This window comes from Pelmatolapia mariae, linkage group LG7, assembly GCF_036321145.2.
Source record: "Pelmatolapia mariae isolate MD_Pm_ZW linkage group LG7, Pm_UMD_F_2, whole genome shotgun sequence".
Taxonomy (NCBI): domain Eukaryota; kingdom Metazoa; phylum Chordata; class Actinopteri; order Cichliformes; family Cichlidae; genus Pelmatolapia; species Pelmatolapia mariae.
In genome coordinates, this window is record NC_086233.1 from 23,520,132 (window position 1) to 23,541,207 (window position 21,076).

The following is a 21,076-nucleotide window of genomic DNA, read 5'->3' on the forward strand; positions in this document are numbered from 1 at the left end:
CTCTATAGCCATTTTCCCATAGACCTCTATACAATGACCAACCAGAGGAGTTGGTTGGTCATTGTTTCTATTTTTGGTCTCTTTTTTTTTAATATAAGTGTAGCTTAAGGTATTTCGGTGTTGGTATCCACTTTTTGTACTCTATAGTCTAAGGGTGCTTTCACCCTTAGACTATAGCTGTTTAGTCTGCTTAAATAAAACTCTGGTTGGTTTTTTCCCCTTTGGTGCAGTTTGCTTGTGCAGATGTGAACAGAGTAAAAACCAAATCAACTACAAAGAGACCCTTTGAAGTAGGTGGTCTCGCTACAGTTCCAAATGATCTCCATTTAACCTTGATCCAACCCAACTTCCATGTCTACGCTCCAAGTTTGAGCTGAACACCTTCCTGTAGCCAGGTATATTTTGATTTCAGGGATGTGGCAGACTAACGCAGACATCCCGAATATACAAACTGCACCAACTAGTCGTAAAGTGAAGTGATAATTAGAGAAATTCTCCATGTTATCCACTAGTCCAAAAGGGACGCACTGTGGTTTGCTCGGAGTTTTCTTTGTGTGAAACAAATCAAACAATGGGGAAAAGGTACAAGTTCAACTCATCAACTGATTCTGACCAGAGAAAATTAACTGTAGGTGTAAAAATACCCCAAATTCTTTGTCTTGACAGTTTTGATTAGTGTTATTTAGTTTTACCAGTTAGCACCTGGCCGCTGTACATTTTGCTCCAGGCATTGCAGATTTGTTTGATGTGTTTCATAACTTTTTCTCTTCCTTGCCCAGGCAGAAAAGCACCCTGTCTTTGTTCCAACTCACCTCCAGATTTACAAATTAAAAACGGACTTTTCCTCCTGTTTAAAAAAAATTAAAAAATATGGATTCCAAATCCGACGAGTGACGTCACATTGGGTACGTCCGTTTTATTTTGTCTACGAGATGAAGCTTAAGGGACAAGTTTTATTCAATGCTGGGGAAAGGCTGAAAATGAATGCATAGAACGGTGCAGCGGAAACTGTAGTGATGGGGTTATTCTTCCTTTAATATTTTATTTGACAGGTATTCTGGAGGCTGCAAGTGTCAGCCAAACTCAGATTGGCTTTTTAAAATCTAAAACTAAGAGGAATCCTGCCAAGAGGATGAGGTGACTCTATACAAATAACAGCACTGACATGGGTGGGCCTAAAACAACATATCCATGATACTCTCGGTACTTTAGCACACTATTGTATGCTTGTCTGTTAGTCTCATTAGTAATTATGGGAATTGTTCAATATGGCAAAGTCTCACTGGCTTTGAGCAACAAACTCAATACCCTGAACATTCAGTCACATGCCACTAGGCCCTACATCATTGCTTCAGTGCTGGTATGGCAAACATTTGTGTTCCTCTCATGCACCACCCAAAACACCAATTAAGAAGAAATGCAGGCTCCCTCCGACTCCGAGAAGGGCCCATTAACTTACCGCAGTCACAAAGTGTTGGGGAGATGAGGATGAGGGGAAGAGGAGAGGGGCTATAAAAAATGGAGGAAAAAGGAAAAAAGGTTGCAGATGGAGAAACATGAAGCACATTGTTTGGAAGTGAGATCATAGGAGAATCATTCGCTCGCGTTTTATAATCTGAACCTAGTGTGTTAACAGTTAGCTGACATACATCCACCCACGAGGTGGCTTTTAGCCCTTTATCTCTCTCTCTCCCTCTCTCTCTCGCCATTTCCTATGTCCCCCCCCCCCTTGCCTTACTGATTTCTTTGTCCAAAACTTGAAGTATGGGATGAGCGCTCATAATAAGACTCAAACTATTTGTGCAAAGATGTTCAGGTAACACTAACATGACCCAGACTCACATTTCTCTTCCCAAAACACGAACAAAATTAAAAAGACCCGTTAGGAACATATTCATATGATGACGTGTTAAGGCAACGAAGGCAGAGGTATACAATTAACTTGCATGATAAATCAAAACTGGAACAAAGAAGAAAATTAGAAGGTGATGAAAAACTACAGTTGTCACCAGCCTGATTTCTGTCCCGCACATACAAGAGCACAGAGACCAGCATATCCACAGTGCATAAAAATGCTATAAATTCCATTGATCTACATTATGGAAAAATAATGAATATACATTTAAACTGAATAAACTTTCAGAGTACAACAAGATGGGGTGTAGCGAGTGGCACAAAGCTATGTGGCCTCTTCTTAGCAATTTCACATTAATTTTTATTGTACACAATTTAGCACCCAAGGTAATCCGCATCTGTCAGTTGTCCTTAATCTGTCGATTGAACAGACACTCAAGAATCAGGTTTCATGTATACATGTGGGTACACATGTGGCTGTTTATCCAGGACCCTCTAGAGAATGCAGCCAGAGTGTCGGAGGCATGCAGACCAGCACTTGAGGTTAGGGGGTTTAGATTTCCACGTAATTCTCCACAGGGAGACACTTAAGAAGAAAACAGTTGCTGGTCTAGTTCAAGGTTAATATTGTAGAAGTGTAGCTGCAGGTGGTAATAAGTTACTAATGTTGATGGAAGGGAAGCTAACCATACAAGTACATTCATGTGTATAGTTTAATCCTCGCCATTTGGTTCGACAAGAGTATACTAACAGCTCAGCTTTGCAGCAATCTTTAGTACAGACGGTCTGGCAGCTAAACCCCGCCGACCTATTGGAAAAGGAATGAGGGAACCATTTTATCATGGTGACAGACGCAAAATAGGGCAACTCGTATCAAGTGACTAAGCAGAACATAATTTTTCCACATGATGGAGTGTTGTGGCCTGTCCAGCATGTGCCAGAAAGATGCAAACCTTGCATAAAAGTCGTAATTATGCAAACCTGCAGAGTAGTGGAACATATGGGTGATAGCCTAGAGTTAAAATTTCATATACCGAGCAAACAAGACAGGCAGTGTCGAATATACACAACAATCCATCACTTGTCATGTTTAAAATGACGACATAATCATCTGTGTTGCAAACGCCTGAAAGTTAGCAGGATAGAAGAAAGGCCAAGCAAATGGGCTCTCCTCAGAAATAGGTGCTAATCCAGTATTGTTTCAGATTTTAACAAAACTCTGAAATTTTACCCAGAGTGCTGGCATTAAATAGCTTATTTCAAACATATATCACATTATTTTATGAGTATGCAGATTCAGAATAGGAAAGGCAAACTTTCAGGAGGGAAAAAGAAAGCTGCACAGAAAAGGTTGCATGTGAGTAGATGGATTGCAGTGCTACAGAAATTAAGAAAAGAGTGTTAGCACAAAAACTTCTATTACTACTTTTGGATGTAAATCAGTGGGTAACACAATGACCACACAGTGACAAGACAGCACAGACAAACAAAAGTAAAGAAAGAAACAGTCTTTGTGCACCGTTTTCCTGCTATCAACATTACATGTCTTAGAGACATTATCTAAATGCCTGGGGAAAGACCCATTTGTCTGAATGCCCACTGGAGTAAAAACAGCAACAGATACACAAGCAAGCCACTCAGGCTATGAGACTCTCAGGCTGCAGCAGTGGAAGTGCTTATGCTCTTCTTAGAGTCTAAGTGGATCCAGATGGAGCGAGCATTGCAGGCCCCCTCTTAAAGCTCTATGAAGAGGAGCTTACTACAACATTAAGGGACAGGACGGCATGACAGTACTTCATAATAAACTGGACAGGAAGGGGAAAAAGAAAACAAATCAAAGAATGATTGCTTATTCCCGCTTAACTGAAATGACACTGGAACTTTTTTAAGACAAACAGAGGCGCACCGACCACATATAAATGCCCTAACGTCAGCTTGTGCTGCCCTCATGTCTGCCTTTGATCGTATCATCTGTAAGAGGAAGAATTTCTGAACTGTAAAGCTGAACTGTTTACCAAAAGAAAGAGCTGGCACGCTAGGTAGCAGGTTGTCTGCAAAGAAAACAACAGCTGGGGCTGCCTGCTTGGGTACGGAGTGGAGAACAGGGTGAGCGTGTGACAGAGTGTGGGCTTGTGTTATGGAACCAGGTGGTGACAAGCTCCCATGCTGCATTCCTAACTCAACTTGGAAGTTCTCTGTAAGCACACAAGTCTGTATGTGCGATGGGGAGATAAGTTGGAAGATCCCACATGTTGCACTGAGACAACGAAAACTGTAGTGATGCCAACATAAAAGAAGCCGATTCAAGTTTGAGCAATCTATCAGCAAAGACAGTCTAACTTGGCTACAAAAGCTTTAAACAAACACAGATGGTTCAGTAAATACTTATTTTCTAGTCAGAAACGGCGCAATCACAAGCCGAGATTTCATAACACAGTGTTTCTGATGCTGCAGTGATTTCAAATAACAAAAACCAGGGTGAGAGTCAGTGACTCAACAGGACTGTTTGTCCTAAATCCACATGCATACACTTTCAATTGTTCTGTTTAAAACATTGTGTGCCCTACGTATATGGAAAAGGCTTTGGTTTAAGCTTTGGTTTGGCCCTAGTGTCACTTTTTTCCTTTCTTTGCTGCCATTTGGGATCTCTTTACTTCAGGTTAACTTAATTACATGTAGGCATGCGTGCAGCTCAATTTATAGTTCTTTAAAAGGGAACCTATTACTTTCTTTCATATACGTACTGCTGCACTGTTTAATCGGCTCATATGAAACACGGCCAATGTTTAAAATAATGAGGTCAGCATATCTGCAAAAAATACCTGTGAGCCAAAAATTTGGGCTTTGGACTGCTCTGCACACTCCATTTCACAGTTGTTGTTTTTTTCCCACTGTTGGCTATGCGTGATGTCAAAGAGAGCAAATATCCATAATATAATCATCTCAGGAGAGCCAGGTACAAGGAAAGTGGGTTAAAAGACAAAGTGGTAGAGCTAAAAACAGATTTGTTCAAAGAGCAGCTGAACTAAGTCCCAATTCACGCAAAGTTACTCAAGTAGTTTCCAACAATAAAATAATGCAGTCAGAAAAGAACATAATAATACGTCCCCTTTAAGAATGTGATATACGGCATGATCTGAATGGAAAACAACTTGCAAAACAGAAAGGGGGATTGCACCAGTTATTTGAGAGAGGAATGCATAAGAGGTTGCATTCTTCTCTCCACTGCTGTAGTGGTGTGTGTGTGTGCGCATCTCTCTCTCTCTCTTTTGTTTTTTTCCATTTTGTTTGTTTGTTTTGTTTTTGTTTTTTAACTGTGAATAATAGGCAATATTACTCAACGGAGCCTGGAGCAACAGATCACATATAAACATATGTTATTCCCCAGGAAACAGAGTGGAGGATGAAGAGGCCTTGGCCGGAACCCATTGATGATATCATCATACTGGTCAGATAACAGTTACACAATAGGCCTTTCTGAAGGAAAACATTTGGACATGTCACAGTAAAGAAAGAGTACGGGTAAAAACAACAGCATTAATAACAGCTGAATCATGTATTTAGGTGCTTTGTTCCGCTGTTGTGCATACTGATTAATCGCAGCTTAGCGTGACAATATCATTAAGAGTTGAATCTGTGCTCTTTTCTACAGGCATGTTAAAATGGGGAAAAGCCCATTTACAGCAGGTTTTAATAACTGCTCAATACTGTCTACTGTCTAAATCCCTCGACAATGTAAGCCTGCTCATTAGAGAAGGTCTAAAACCAAAATAGTGTCTCTTCAGTGCAACAGACGAAAACTAGTAAGGCATAGACTACCTTGATTTATACAGACAGCTGTTTTGGCTACTGTGGCTGCAAGCAGACTCTTTTCCAGGTGGTCAAGACCTAATGAGAGAGGAAATGCTTACTAATCAGCAATGTGTCATCCAGACAGGAGCAAATTTATTTTACTCACATTTCCCAACACAGTATGACAACATGACAGCATCACCAAAGACTAACCAACCACTGTCGAGATTAGGAACTAAACATTAGATAAGAGAAAAGTCCACTTAGTTGGGAGTTGCAGAAGACCTTTGTGTGCCCATTAGTGTAGAGACGGGGTCGGCCACGGTAAGGGAAAAGCCACCAGTGGCCTAACAGCTGGCCTGAATGAGTATTACTATGAGGCGCCTGCTCTGTGGGTATGTATGTGGGTGCGTACGTACACACAGACTTACACACGCACACACACAGACCCCCCTCCTCCCATCTTCAGGACCCACAGGGATCATGGGAGGAGATTTAGTGTCTAGACTGTATAGATTCCTCAAGTTCCAGCCAAAAAAGAGTCAGTTACTGACTACAAGAGAAACGGACTCCCTCACTGCATACATGCTAAATGCAGCTGCTGCGGGAAAATACACAGTTATCAAATGATGTCACTGTCTACTCTCTAGGACAACTTTATAAAGGCAATGTTAACTTGCTTAAATCACTCCAAAGCTCAAAGAATCCTCATTTGCACAGTTACGATTTTTACTCTAATTAATAAAATCTTTGAAGTAGATCCGGCAAAAACTAAATGTTTTACAAATACCCAAGTTTGCCATCTGGAGCATGGCATCTCCAGTAGTTATGACCATCTATCACCACTATAAATTATCATATTTTCGAAATCAGGTATACTTCCTGCACGAAAACAGGACAATGGCACGTGACCAGTTTTACTGCTGCTTCATTTAGTGCTACAACTTTAGGCTCTCTATAGCATAACATTTTGCAAGGGAGATAAGTTTATCTTGTTACATGAAATATAAATACTAATTGAACTTTTTAGAGCTCTAATAGTAAAAATCAATTGATTTTCAGTCCATCGGGTGGTGATGTTAAGGGGTTTTTTATTTTGTTTTTTTAAGGGGTCAAAGAGGTGATGGTCAGCGTGCAGGAAGAAAGAGAGCGGCATCAGAGAAAAAAAATAAATAAAGAGAACACTGTTTGCTGCTGGGATTTGCAAGGAGTGTCACACGAAAGTAAAACACTCCAGGAATACTACGACATGAGGGCTCATCTAACACGCCACCATCCTCACATAACATTATCCAAGGAGTACAAAGCTAACCTTACATCAGCTCACTCTTAAGTTGACAAAGCCAAAAGGACAAAAATCAATCAATCAATCACCTACTTTAAGTGCAAAGACCTGTGTCCATGCAACATTGTGGAAAACAACAGCTTTTGTTTACATGCTCAAAACAGCCAGATATTCCCACGTGCGGCTTCAACAGATGCAGCTGCACCGAGACAGAAGCGAAGCGTAAACTTGACGAAAGGTAGGCTACAGCAGAAAGGGTTGCATTAACTTGCGACGCGTGATCGTCACGGCCTGCATATTTCTGTGTCTGTAACAGCTGACTATCTCACTGAGGACCGGCAGCTGCTGGCTCACATTCAAAATACCTGTAAAAGCACAGCAGCCCACATGTTTGCATTCAGTTAAGTTGGACTGTAATACAAACAGTTCAGTTTATCAGGTGCATGTAGCATTTATGACAGTGTTGAGCCATTTTCCAGCAATCAAAATGACTGAAATGAGGGGAACATAATAAGGGCGATATAGGCAGATTAGAATTTAAAGTTTAAAGGTCATAAATTGTAATATATCATGATATATCTTACTGCACTACCAAGCATTTTACAAAATGTTTAAAAACTCAAAGATATCATAGTGGGATTTAAGTATCATGATAACAATTATATCACGGGGTCTCTGGTGATTCCCACCATCAAGATTTACCAGTCCCTCATAAACATGCAAGTCAGTTGGCTTATTAATTTAACCACTGATATACGTGACAGCTTTTCTGTGTTAACCAGAATATTGTGTTGCTCCAATATCCAACAACCCAAAATAGAAATTAGCAAATAGAAACAGGAATCATCTCCCTCTCTGTGCCTAGAACATACTTTCAAGTTTTGCCAGGCTTTCTTCAGGGCATCAAATAATGAAAAAGTGCAGGGTGAAGAAAAGTCCTGTTTTGCTCATGCTGACAAATATCAACAAGTATCTACATGCAAGAGGTTTTCTGCAACCCACCTCACATGGCTGATGACCACAGGTTAGCAATGGTCGTTTTTTGTTGCCTACAAACTAAAATGATCTGCAATTAAAATCAATCTGTGTTTTCTGTTTCCAAAGAAGCATGGTACAACCACAAACCTGCAATATTTAAATGTATCATTTTACACTAAAATCTTTACATTTGCTTTGAAACTGCACTTATGTATTTGTGATTAAGTGCATCCTCTTGTATGTTTTCGTACAGTGGTGGTTACAAACACCCCCTCCTCCTTACATTATGGTTGTTTGTTTTACATAATTTCACAATAAATGCACCAAATTATTGCTAATAGGAACTGCGTGCACTTTGGCCACAATATCCATGTAATAACATTGTGACGGCATTGGTTTACAGTTTGTCCTGTGGTTTGCAGGTGTTGCTTTAACTGCTGATGTGAAAACCCCCCACAGAAACATAAATCCTAACAAATTATTCATTATAGTGAAATTCTCCAGTTTCTACTACCCATGTCCTACTACTACCTGTGGCATGCAAATAAGATTTTAAGTGTGTACTTAATCATTTTAAATCTGTACTGGACGTAACAGTGAGCCATGCTGCCTGTCTGGTCATGGGAAATACTGGTTGCAGAAAAAGCTAGATCACATTTAACTGTACACCACTTCTATTTGTCTGTGTGTATTCCCACCCAAAAACTAAGTCAGGTCATCCGCTTAGTTTTGTTAAAATCAACCTCTGGCCCATAGAGATATTATGAGCCCTACTTAAAAAAAAAGAAAGAGTTATTAAGCACACTTTTTATATGAAATGGTATCTGGGTCACCACTTCACTGTACTAAAACACAACCCCATAAATAAATGTGACCACCAGGGGGCGAATTTCCCTTTTTATACCACCAACATTTGGGTACTTCAAATATTAAAGCACAGTCAGATAATATTGTTGCAAGCCTTAAAAAAAGTTAGAAACTCTTTTCTTTTCTCCAAAACGTTCACAGCTGTCCTGTTTCCAGCGTCAGCCCATTTCAGGGAATGAAAACAAAGGAAAATAATTCTTTTAAGTCTTTCTATGCAGCCATTTCATTTCAAAGTGGTGCACTTTAAAGCGGTTGCTGTAATATCTAAAGAGAAGATATCTAACTAAAGAAAATTTTATGCTGACACCAACCACGGACACATTGACTGAAAATCTGGTGAATTCTTCCAGATTCATTTTAGTTTCACTTTCCAGGGTGAGTCTGCTCAATTCTAGTTTGCTGTGATTTTTACTTTTTACTAGTTTTACTTCCTTTTATGTGTGGCATTTGTCAGAGAATAATTTAAGTCCACAATGGGTTTTACAATACAAATACCTGACTCGCAGTCACATACACATCCCAGTTTCCATAAACAGATATTTTTTCTCTGGCTAGTCGTGCTGAAGTATAAAACAAAACAAAAAATCATCCATCATTTTTATAAGCTCTTATTCAGAATTTTGGGCCCACTGGAGCCTATCGGTGCTGTCACAGGCACTAACTTTTAAAAATCTCTTCGTGTATAACCTCTGAATCTCTGAGTTTCTATAGTGGCTTTAACTCTGTGACATCAGCTGCGGCACCCACACAAGGTTACAAAAGTCAAGAGGTGCACCACTGGCCAAAATGAAACCAAAGCGTGGCTTGACCCAGCAAATGCATGTCACTTTTGGAGTGTTGCACCCTTCGCAAGGCCAAGAATGGTGGGTGTAATGGCACCATAACACTACATTAAAAGACAGAAATCAAAGTTCTTCACCCTCATCATTTTTAGTAAGGAAATCATCAGTTTAGAACAAGTGATGTTAACCAAGAATAAATGACACATGAAGGGTGTTATAAAGTTGTCTCTGCGCTACAAAGTAACAACTTATTCAACCAAATGGAAGCACTTTCTGTGTGCAGTTTGTATGTTCTCCCTGTGTTTGCGTAGGTTCTCTCCGAGTACTCCGGCTTCCTCCCACAGTCCAAAGACATGCAGTTAGTGGGGTTAAGTTCATTGGTCATTCTAAATTGCCTATAGGTGTGAATGTGAGTGCAAATGGTTGTTTGTCTCTATGCGTTAGTCCTGCGACAGACTGGCGACCTGTCCAGGATTGGATTGCGTCCTGATCGGCTGTAGACCATTGTCAATCAATCTCGTGACGTGTCTCCTGTCCATTACAGAATGCGTTCAGCTTGTCAAATTTACATAAATCTTTGATCGCTAGCAGTGTGACTCTGAAGTGCTGTACTGTATGTCTGTAAGTTTTCTCCCCAACACAACAATGTCGATGAAACATTTTGCACTGAACATATTTTTCTGCGAAGGTTTGAACTTTGAGAATGTTTAAACAAGAGAGAAAAGTATGAAAATGTTCACGCTTATCTGAGAAAAGTGTATAAAGTGTGTAGTGAGGGGTTTTACAGCCTTAAAACATCTATAATAATTGTAAAAAATAAAGGTGGCTACTTCACGGATTTCACCTATCGCGGGTTATTTTTAGAACGTAACTCCCGCGCTAAACGAGGGACCACTGGATAATTAATGCATGAGTTTTGGTGCATTTTTAAGTTAAATATATATGTTATTTTCTTCTTAGAGATGCTCTGAATTTAGGTAAATAAGGAGGATAATAATACTGAATAATTTTGGTCATCCCTACTTTGGATTATGGGAGGAAGTGGGAGAAAAGCAAGACCAAAAAATTACTTTAGTTGTTTTTAAAATGTTTAATGTTGTTTCAGTTACTTTGGGGGCTGGGATTTAAGTGTCATTGATTTTTTTTCAGTTAATTCCCCCATATTCTGGTTTTTAAGATTAATTTCAGTTAACTAAGATAACCTTGGACCAAGTACATCTGTCCTGGTATTTAACAGGCTTGTTAACATAGTCCAGCATGTACTTTAATCATTGAACTACACCGTTGTATGATTAACTTAAGCACGCACACACTGCGATTTGAAACACACACGGTGAAAGCTAAAAATGGAATAGTTCTGTACAAGCTAACCATGCCTAAACACAGTACATACCTACACACACAGCATGCAGAAGTGCCAAGAACAGAAACAGGTCTTTGCTTGCCCCTCACTACCTCTGTCTCTTTCCCAAGCAGCTGCATGCAGAGGTCTGAACCTGCCTGCTGAGAAGCAGCATGGTTCTAAAGATCCTAGTTTTAACTAGTTTGCTTCACCGGGAAGAAAAAAAAACAAAACATAAAATCATGTGTTGATCTTGCCCTCCTCTTGCACTGTGACTCACATCCCCTCTTACGGTCTAACCTGCACATCACAAGAGGAAAGGGATAGAAAGGAAAAGCAAATGCATCCCATGTCAGTGACCCTTTACAAAATTTGATCCATTTACCAGCACACAATTTCATTCTGTTTGCATGACCTTCGATGTCCTGTTCCCCACTGTGTTAAGCAAGCTTTAGAGTCAGTGGAAAGCAATCCTGCCAAGGCAATCACAACGCTAAAGACACATTCGGTAAACCTATCAGTTAGCTAGATGCATGATGCACATCCACTAATTAAAAATCATATTAAAAATTAAATTAAAAAAAGATGCATCTCTGATAATAATGAGTATCTTTTTTCTGCAGCCCTTCCATTACTTTGAAAAATTGTCTTCTACACTGATAATATCTGTTTACCTCTCTTTCCACTGATGCCTCACATAGGGGTGCACCCAGTAATCAGCCAGTATCAATAATGCAAAAGTTCACCACTAAAATGACATTTACAGATGCCAGTGATTAATAACTTTGCACTGGTGTATAAATGTTAAAAGAACGTGTGCAGAGCTGAAAGGTTTCAAAAACATTTATACTTCTGTAGATTTTGTAAAAACAGGAAACATTACACACAAAAACCCCCATCAGAATCGACACTCTCAGCCATATTCTAAACACTGATATTACCCATGAATTTCACAATCAGTGCATGTCTGGTCTTTAGACAGATATGCTTAATGCAGTAATAATTCACTTCCTGTTTGATCCGAACCGCTCGCTGCGGAAAATTTAAGACCAATTAAAAAAGTTTACAGGGACAAATTAAAAATCCTACTATCATAAATTTCTTTTTTGATCTCGAACAGAGTGCAAGCCTTCCTGCACCTTTTTATTTTTTAGGTTTAACTTTTCTGGGCAACACATTTAGACAAAGACAGTTTTACTAGTCAAACTGGAAAATAATGAGCTAGCAATGACAGAAACATGAGGCAAAGTAATACATTAAGTCATGACAGAGTTTCATGAGCAATGTTTAAACCTATGGAAGTCTGCTCTGATCGAACATGTGGACAAAAAACAAGAGACTCAAACCAGCAGAAAAACAGAAACAAAATCAGACGGCTTTAAATGGACATAAACGATACACTTCCCACCAAACACAAAGACGACACACACCCAGGTAAGACTTCTCTCTCATACGTGGTGAAGCTCTGCACCAACAGTATGCCAGTCTTACCCAGAGGCAAACATGGCTCCCAAAGGTGTGGAGCAACAATGCAACTATTCTGATAGTCCATTAATCATTGAAGTCTATTTTTAAACCAAACTACCAAACATTCCTGGACTCATCACTCATGTTAAGATTTGACATGTTGACAATGAGCAGTCACTCAAAGTTTATCTCATGTGTCTGACAGTGTAAAGTCAGAAAAACCCTCAGCATACTGCACACATTTGCTAAAAATATTTTAAAGACTGTGTTGAAGGTTTAAAGGCATTTCTGTGCCCAAGAAGCTCCAAAAACTTTTATGACATTACATTAGAACATTGCTTCCATCTGTGGAGGTCAATATTATTATAATAAACACACATTTAATAAACTAAGTTACATCTTGTAAAGGGTCAAGTGTAAACTCATCTCCTGGTAAAAAACAGTTACTTTGGTAATGTTTACTGATAGATTTCCATCAAATACAAGCTACACGTCATCATTTTTCTTAAAAATGAGCTTTAAAAATATACTGCTTTGTGCACAAAGTAAGTGTGTAAAATTTCAAAAGAACATAAATATAGCAGCTGGACAGCAATTTATTTTATCTTCATTGATTAATTAGTCAGATCATAATCGATGTTTAGCTTTGGCTAATATGTACAGTGGTTGCTCCAGTGAGCGCATTTTCACTGTGGGATTTATTTTGCTGAAAAAAAAATGTTTGTCACAGGCAGAGTCAAAAATAACAACGAATTTTTTTGTGCTTGATTTCAGGCCAATGCCCACACAAGATATTCAAAAAAAGCTTCAAAATGCACACATGCACACTTCAACAATCAAGAATTTCCCCTTCTGAGCAAATTTATTATACTTTAGGAAATCCATTTGCTGTCAATGTAATAAGTGACAAAAACATTTGATCTTACCGTGCACAGCAAAAACATTACAGGGCTGGTTCCCATGGCGTGATGATTCTTTCTTCGAGCCCTTGATGAAGGCCGGCAAACTGGGTCTCCTCTGGTCCCCTACAAGCTTCCCCGGCTGCTGCCCCATAAGGGCAGGGTGCCAGGCCGCAGCCGGGACTCTCCAAGCTGGACTCAGTTGCCCACCAGGAAAAGAGGAGATTGGGAAAAGAAAAGAATCCGTTCCCCTGGCTCGGGCACTCCCCTCCCAGAATTTAGGTGATGGAGGTCACCAGCACAAATCAGTGATGCTCCAGTATGTCTCTGTTTATCATGCATTAATGGAGTGTGAGTGCTTTACGGGACATTTCACAGCGATCTAGAGACAAATAAAACAAGATTCAGTGATGATTTCATTTAACACAAAGATATATGACCCTAAAGTCAAAATAAAACAAGAACTAATTTGACTGGTAGTTTATGTGCCAAATAACAAACCACAAGCTAATCTTGCTTGCTTATTTAGTTTTATTGTGTTCCACTCTAATTGTGATGTCAGGTGTTTCCTTTTCTATACAAATTAGTTTTTCCCTGTTGCATATAACCTAAACGTCAGCTAAATTTTCTATTTTTAATGCCCATCTATTCAATTCAGTTTTATTTATATAGCGCCAAACACAATATCAGTTTCCTCAAGGCTCTTTAAATAAAAAAGATAGCTATTAAAACCCCTAATCTAGGTTAAGCTACACTCATATTTATTCCTGCTATCTACCATTTACATTTTATTCCGCACAGTTGGTGTGGAGCACCCACAATTTAGTTGTACAATAACAATAAAGGGCTATTCTATTTTATTCTATTATAGATATGCAAAAAAAACTGCCAAGTGTTAGATTTAAAAACTAGTCAGAGAGAAAAAGCACGAAAAGTAGCAAGTACTGATAGCCATAACAACACTGCCCTTATTTTATTGGAATACCAAAGTTAAAAAAATTAAAATGAAAAAAAAAAGATCATTTAATCATCAGTAACAGGCACTGAAGTAAATGTGCCAGATAAAGCAAACTTTTGCTCTAGTTACGAACGCCGTGGGGAGTAAAAACAAGTGTTTACAGAAACTTACACGGTCACAGAAACATATATATGATTTGTTAGCTGGCGACCTTAAGCTAATGTTGGAGATAGCCATGAAAGCTAACCAACGTCTGCTGGTGGTATGCAGCGCCAGACCCTTAAATGCACACCAAGCAGGCAACAGTTGGCTGTCGCTGGTAGGGAAACCGCCGACAAGTGCACTTAAACGTCTCACAAAAACATGATTTGACCGCCACCCTTTCAACACTTTGCAGCTGGTCTTTCCAAAGCCACAGTTGGTTTCAAACTTCCGTGTCCACTTTTCTCGTCTTGCGGAGTTTCTTCCCCTGCGGTACCCGGACTAAAAGGCACTTCAATCAAGGCAAATCGAGGCAACTCAGCCGGGCAGAGAGCGACGACTCTTTTTACAAGTCCTTTCCTCTGTTCACAGTCGCCGAGCTCTTCGTTACCGAACCCCTGGCTCTCGTACTTATTCATAGCTTTCACGTGAAAATCGCAGCAGTAAACTTTGGCCGAGTAGTAGTTCTGTAGCTGGGGCCGCCATACTTCCATACGCAAGGTGGTTTACTGGGTGGGTGGGGCGACGTACGACGTTACGTGCGTGCGTGGACTAGCACAGGAGGACTAGAGCAAAGGTTTGTTGTGCTGTGAGAGCAACAACACTGCAGCCACGCTGAGGCAGAGAGAGCACGCTCACACAGGGGAGAAAAGCTGAAGGTACACAGGTTAAAGGTTCATCCACCCACACATATAATGGTGGATTTTATCAAAGCCATAAAGAACTCACTGCTCAAGAATATGATCTAGCCCAGGCCTAATTGTCTTCAGGATACATGTATGGATATTTGCTTTTGGCATATCAAATTATGAAAACACTCGATTCTGTGCTTACAGATAAATTACACAAATTGAGTTACTTTACTCAGTTTTAAAGCATCTAACTCAACATTTATCCCACTTTGAAATACTTATTAGAATCAGGGGTGGCATGTTATCAGGATCTCTGTAGGGAGTGAACCTATGATTGTATATAAATATATATTTTATATGGGAATTTACCTAATTTAAATCTCTAACATATATATTGTTGTGTTCTGGTGTGTTGTAATTATCCACTTTAAGGGAACTTAAAGACACTAAAAGCAGAGAGAAGTCACAAACTTTCTTCACAGGGTTAGCAAGGGATTCTTGCAACCGCAAGAAAGATATTATACAAATCTAACCTACATGAGAGGTGTCAAGGGAAAGCATTTATTGTCCAGGAGGAAAATTAGAATAAAACTACAGTTTACAGTACCAGTGAAGTGGCAAATACCAAAGCCATACTCATACTGTGAATCATGGTGGTGGAAACATTATGGTTTGGGTTTGCTTTAGGTTTTCCACTGTCTCAGTGACTGGGCAGTTTGGGCAACTACTGAGTCAACTATGACTTCTGAATTTTATCAGAGTTCCAGCTGCTCAAACATTTTTACAAGCTAGTGACAGCAATTATGTGACGGTGCTTAAACAGCACCGTCACATAATCTTAGTAAAGGGTCATTAGTAACTACACGGAAAAGTTCAAGAAATCTTTTTCATTTATCTGAAAGAAGACAAAAAAAATATTGGCTACTATGTCAGATTTTTAAAATTGCCCAATATCAATATTTAAATTTAAAAAAAAAAATCCTGTAAGAACTAGAGCCCAAACAATAAAGATTTACAGACACGTTTTTTCCTTGTTCACAGACAGACTACACTGAGATGCAGTGAAAATTTATAGAAATCACAAAATTTATTGTATACAGCTTATATATATATATATATATATATATATATATCTCACATGAAAAAAAAAGATTGACTATTATTTTGTAAAACTTTAGAATAGCTGAAATGCTGCACACATTGAACGAGTTACACTTCACTTGTGTTTGCTATTAAAAAAAAACAACAACAATAATACTGGTTTCCTTTAATAAAACACGTTGGACTTTGACAATTTCATTATATCTCTAAGAAAATAAAGCTAATTCAGCTTTCAGATCAGTGGTCGGGTCCACAGCTGGCCTGATGTGATTTTGACTTGTGACAAGGCTTTGGGCTCTTTAACCCTCCTGTTCCAAGAGCTTCTGTTGCGTCAACATTACAATCTCCTCCATCACCTCTGGTTTTAAGATGTCCTTCACCTACAGAGACAACATAAATCAACATAAATCAAAAGCATAACCACATACACCCATGGATGTACATGTTTTCAGTCTGTGTTTATGGTAACAGAAAGTGTTTTTGTTGAGTTGCAGCTTGAGCGCGAGTGCACAGTAACACTTTATATGGGTTGGCTCGATTGTAAATATAATACAGAAGAAAAATGTGCCACATAGTGGATAAGCTATGTGGATATGCTGATATCATTGCAAGAGTAGTGTTTGCGAGACGCATGGGCGATTAAGTCATTTGTTCCCCACCCCAAAGGGCAATGAAATCAACCGTGACTGTTCCACACTGCAAAAACAGCCGAGTCAAAGTTGAGAACTGCACAGTATTTTTTCCACTAGTGGTGCCCAGGAGCTGGACAATTACAGTATGACCACTAGATGGCACAATATGACACAGAAAAGAGTTGGGGGCTTTCTGGTGTTGCAATAGTTTTGTAATCATATTGTTTACAAACATGAAACAACAGGTGTCATTATAACAAAAAAATGACTGCAAATTGTAGTAATGTCAATAATTTAGTTTCAAAGGATGGTTTTTACTGGAGTGATTCCTACCTGGTGCTGAAGTGATGATTCGTAGCAGTAGAGAACACTGGTGTCATACAGGAGGACTTTGTGCGCAGCCAAAGCCAGCAGGCAGTTTCTCAACCGTGAAATGACCTCTCGATCCGACAGGCTGACAGGCTGAGGAACCAGAGATGAGAGATGCACAAACAAATAAGCTCTGTGTGTACGGTGTAAACCACAAGCATCCGGAGCATCATTACATACGCTTGCAAGTCTTCAACTTGCAAACATTTTTTAAACATTTTTCTAATGCTCCTTCAGACTGAAGCTGCCTTCAGCCCGTGTTGCTGAAGGTGCTTTTTTACCAAGCCGAGTGTGGCACACGAAGGTGACCGACTCAAACAGTCAAGGATGCCCCAGCTTGATGGAATATTTGGTTGCTCTGGCCTTGCCTTTAGGTTGAATGATGAAAGTTTGTGCATTTGGTTGAAGCTAAGCACACAAAACACTACTTGTGTGAGCAGTAAAAATCATTAATGGATGGCAGCGTTCCCGTTCCATTGACAGCCATGCATGCCCGAGCCTCTTTCCAAGTTTTAGTTCATCAGTCCATAAAGATTTGTTCCAGAACTCTCACTGATTTTGCAAACTACAACCAGGCCTTTCCATTTAGAAAAAAATAAAACTGTTCCTTGTGCTGAATGCTTGGGTTTTCTACATGTTTTCTCTACTTAGTTTTTCAGTGCACACCTTTATTTTAAATTAAATTTTTAAATTAACTACCTTTTGATATATAATATACAATATATTAACTATATTTTGATACATTTTTGCTTTTCTGTCTCTTGTTACTTTCTTTATAAGCATGGTTGTGTGTTGAATCCTACTGATAGACAAGAACAGCTCAATACTCTCAGTGAACTTTTAGCAGCCAAGCTGAAAACTACTATTGAGATTTGTGTGCAGAGAAAACTGCCACATAGTTCTTTCAATCTTGATGTAAATGTACTTAAATCAATGCTCAAACATTAAATTAGTATCCATTACTTTTCCAAACTTGGGAAAGCAGAAGGAAAAATGTGGGCAACCACCAGTGCTACCCCTCAGCTTCTGAGTAGACGCACCTTTCAGAGAACTTATTTTGACCTTTGACCTTGAGGTCAATTCCACTGAGATTTGAAGTCAACCAACATTTTTAGTAAATGCACCGATTGTATCAATTTGAAATTCCTACATTTCCTAAAACAACAAGAAATTGTTTTCCAAATTCATATGCCCATTGATCAGTAATAAAAATATGGAATACAGCTTTTTGTGGCGTCCTACCTCAAGGCTGGTGTAGAAACCCCCAGCTTCCTCCTCCTGTTGGCCCGGTGTAGGATACAACCACACAAAGCCATTATTCCCCAGGATAATGGATGCGCCACACGGCAGGTTGTGGAAATGCGTTTTCTGCCTCTTGATCAGAGAAGGGGAAAGCTGGACCAGCACTCCTTGACCCAACTGATAGTCAGAGGAAGTAGAGACAGGGTGTTAGTTTAAATGAAAATAAAAATAACGATTGTTACTCTTATTATTGAACTAACACAGTTACTCCAGTTTTAGCTTGACTTCACTGGCATCCTGTCAGTTTTAGGGTTAATTTGAATATTTTATTGATTGTTTTTAGGATACTGAATAGGTTGGCCTGGCCCCACTGTATTTGTCTGGTCTTATTAATGTCCACACTCCTGTAAGAGCTCTGAGGTCTGCTAATCAGTTGATTAAAAAAAAAATATAGGGGTCGTTGAGCTTTTCAGTTGTTGCCCTGAGTCTCTTGAATGCCTTTCCATTTCATAATAGATCTACCAAAACTGTTTTTACTTTTCTTTGCTCAGTTTCTACTTTCTGGCCTTTAAAAACCCTGACATCTTACTTGTGAAGTACTTTGATCAACTCTGGTCATTTGTAATGTGCTATATAAATAAACTTGCCCTTGACCTTTTCACATGTCTTTGTGTACACTGGAATAACTTACTTTTCCATACTTTAAACTACGGGTGTGAAGTGACAGAGCTCCATCCAAGAAGACAGACTGCACCTCTGCCTGAAACCACAAGAAAGGTTCAACACAGATTATTTAACTGGGAAGCCAATGAGAGATTATAATAGAGAAGTCTGACTTACACTGATGAGATCTCCCTCCTGAAGATATTCTCTCATGGTCAGCTCATCTTCTGCTGATCTTCTCCTCTAAAAGAAAAAGAAAGAAAAAGAAAAGATGATCAAATATTAATTTTAATTAATTTTAATACGTCAGCCAAAGCTGTCTTCTCCCAGTGAATCACATTTTCTACCATCTCACCAGCTCTCCTCCTGGCAGGTTTACAGAAGACAGCAAGAGGACAGAGTCCAGTCGGGAGTTTGTCTCCACCTTCCATCTTTTCTGCTGCACCTATACATTTTAAAGAAGAAGAAGAAAATTAAAAAAAAAACCAAAAAAACCTTGGAAACCAAAATGAAAACAAGTTGCTGCAATCACTGTCTTTTATTATAACTAGAGCGGTTGTATATGAGAACAAATACTAGGCATTACCTCTGTAATTCTGCCAACCACAACATCTCCAACCTCACCATTAAACCTGCAATCAAAGCACACTTCACAATGTAAGAATGAGTATATAGATAGACAGGCCTATCTAAGTCTTTGACTGTTTAAGAGTTCAGTCACTCACCTGGTCTTAAGTGGCCTGACACAGATGAGTTTGTCCACCCTCTGCACCTCTCCTGCGACTGAAGCTGTCAACTTGTCGTCATCAACGTAGGTGCCATGACCCCTGCGGACAGACGGTATCAAACACTAGTTCTGAAGAAAACAGCCAAAAAAATGAAAAAGAAACAAGGGTAAAGTGCAGCATTCAGAGGTCACACAACACAATGCTGCAGTTTATCCGATTAGAGTCTTTATCCTTACTTACTGTGTATCAGTGTAGAAGGTTGCAAATGAGACAGGCTGACTTTATGCTCGCCTGCTAATTCAGTATGGCACTGGCTGTCATCTGGAGCTTTTATTTATTTATTTATTTAGCTTTACAAGGCAGATACCTGAAACAGACCCGAACAGCAGCACACTCCTGTGTTTGGTTGATTTTCCATAATAACTCAAATAAAACCAACACCTACCTCATGAACCCAGTGTCTGAAGTAATAACATCCCCCGGTACGACCAGATCTTTTCGGTCAAAAGCAGACGCTGATAGCGACACGGTTTTTCTAATAGTCGGTAATCTCATATCTGCAGCCATGCTTCTTCCGTTGCTTCTTCTTCTTCTCTTCACTTTTTTGGCGGTTTGCGGAACTGATAAGAGTTTTACCGCCACCTACTGACGCGTTAGTTGTATTTATTTACTTTAAAAAAAACACCTAGGGCCCGTTCTTCGTACCTCGCTAAGTAAGTTAGCCGGATTTGATTGTTGACGATTTCGCGTGATCTTGGATCATTCGGTTCTCCGAAGCTCATCCGGGACTTGCTGTCATAGCAACAGATCCGTAAGCGTAAACCTGCTTGGGAGCAGGCTTACTTTATGTAAACAGGATTAGATCGCGGCCACTCAGGTATGTCCGCTTCAGTTATACGAAAGCAACAGTGATATTTCTCCACTGTTTTTCCATAAATAAATATTATCAATGTAACTAAAGATAATGCAGTATTTGATTCTTTTATTGATGTCATACAGATACATACAGGTCATTTCCTTAAAAAAAGGGAAATGTACTATTAATCATTCCATTTCATGTATTTGATTATTTCAGATGTAATTCATATTTTAGAGTAGTAATAGTAAATTACTTTGTGTAATCAAGATGAGAGACCACGGCTATAAAAGCGAAGGTGGATTTGGGAAGTCTGTCGCAGCCATGTCCTGTCCGTTTGTACGCGAGCAACCCATTGCGGAAGGTGCAAGATTGATAAGGAGAGTTTTCAGAATTCAGCGTATATTGTGGGATAGACAGGATCCTTT

General features: G+C 39.3%; 2 protein-coding genes across 2 annotated transcripts in view; both read right to left on the bottom strand.

Moving 5' to 3' along the window:
• The window catches only part of abl1 (c-abl oncogene 1, non-receptor tyrosine kinase), a 31,141-nt gene extending 16,227 nt beyond the window's left edge, over positions 1-14,914 (bottom strand). The window contains exons 1-2 of the mRNA XM_063478499.1: positions 14,396-14,914; positions 13,294-13,648 (exon numbers count right to left, since the gene is read on the bottom strand). Coding sequence (XP_063334569.1) covers positions 13,294-13,420 — 127 coding nt within the window. The 5' untranslated portion in view covers positions 13,421-13,648; positions 14,396-14,914. The remainder of the gene's footprint in view (positions 1-13,293; positions 13,649-14,395) is intronic.
• A 1,262-nt stretch (positions 14,915-16,176) lies between these two features.
• Positions 16,177-20,710, bottom strand: exosc2 (exosome component 2). Its single transcript, XM_063478524.1, has 9 exons — positions 20,238-20,710; positions 19,790-19,891; positions 19,651-19,696; positions 19,420-19,509; positions 19,242-19,307; positions 19,093-19,161; positions 18,402-18,578; positions 17,124-17,252; positions 16,177-16,538 (listed from the first exon to the last, which is right to left on the bottom strand). Exons 1-9 carry the CDS (start codon positions 20,357-20,359, stop codon positions 16,458-16,460), a joined length of 882 nt encoding a protein of 293 aa, XP_063334594.1. The 5' UTR covers positions 20,360-20,710; the 3' UTR covers positions 16,177-16,457.
• Positions 20,711-21,076: the final 366 nt, after the last annotated feature.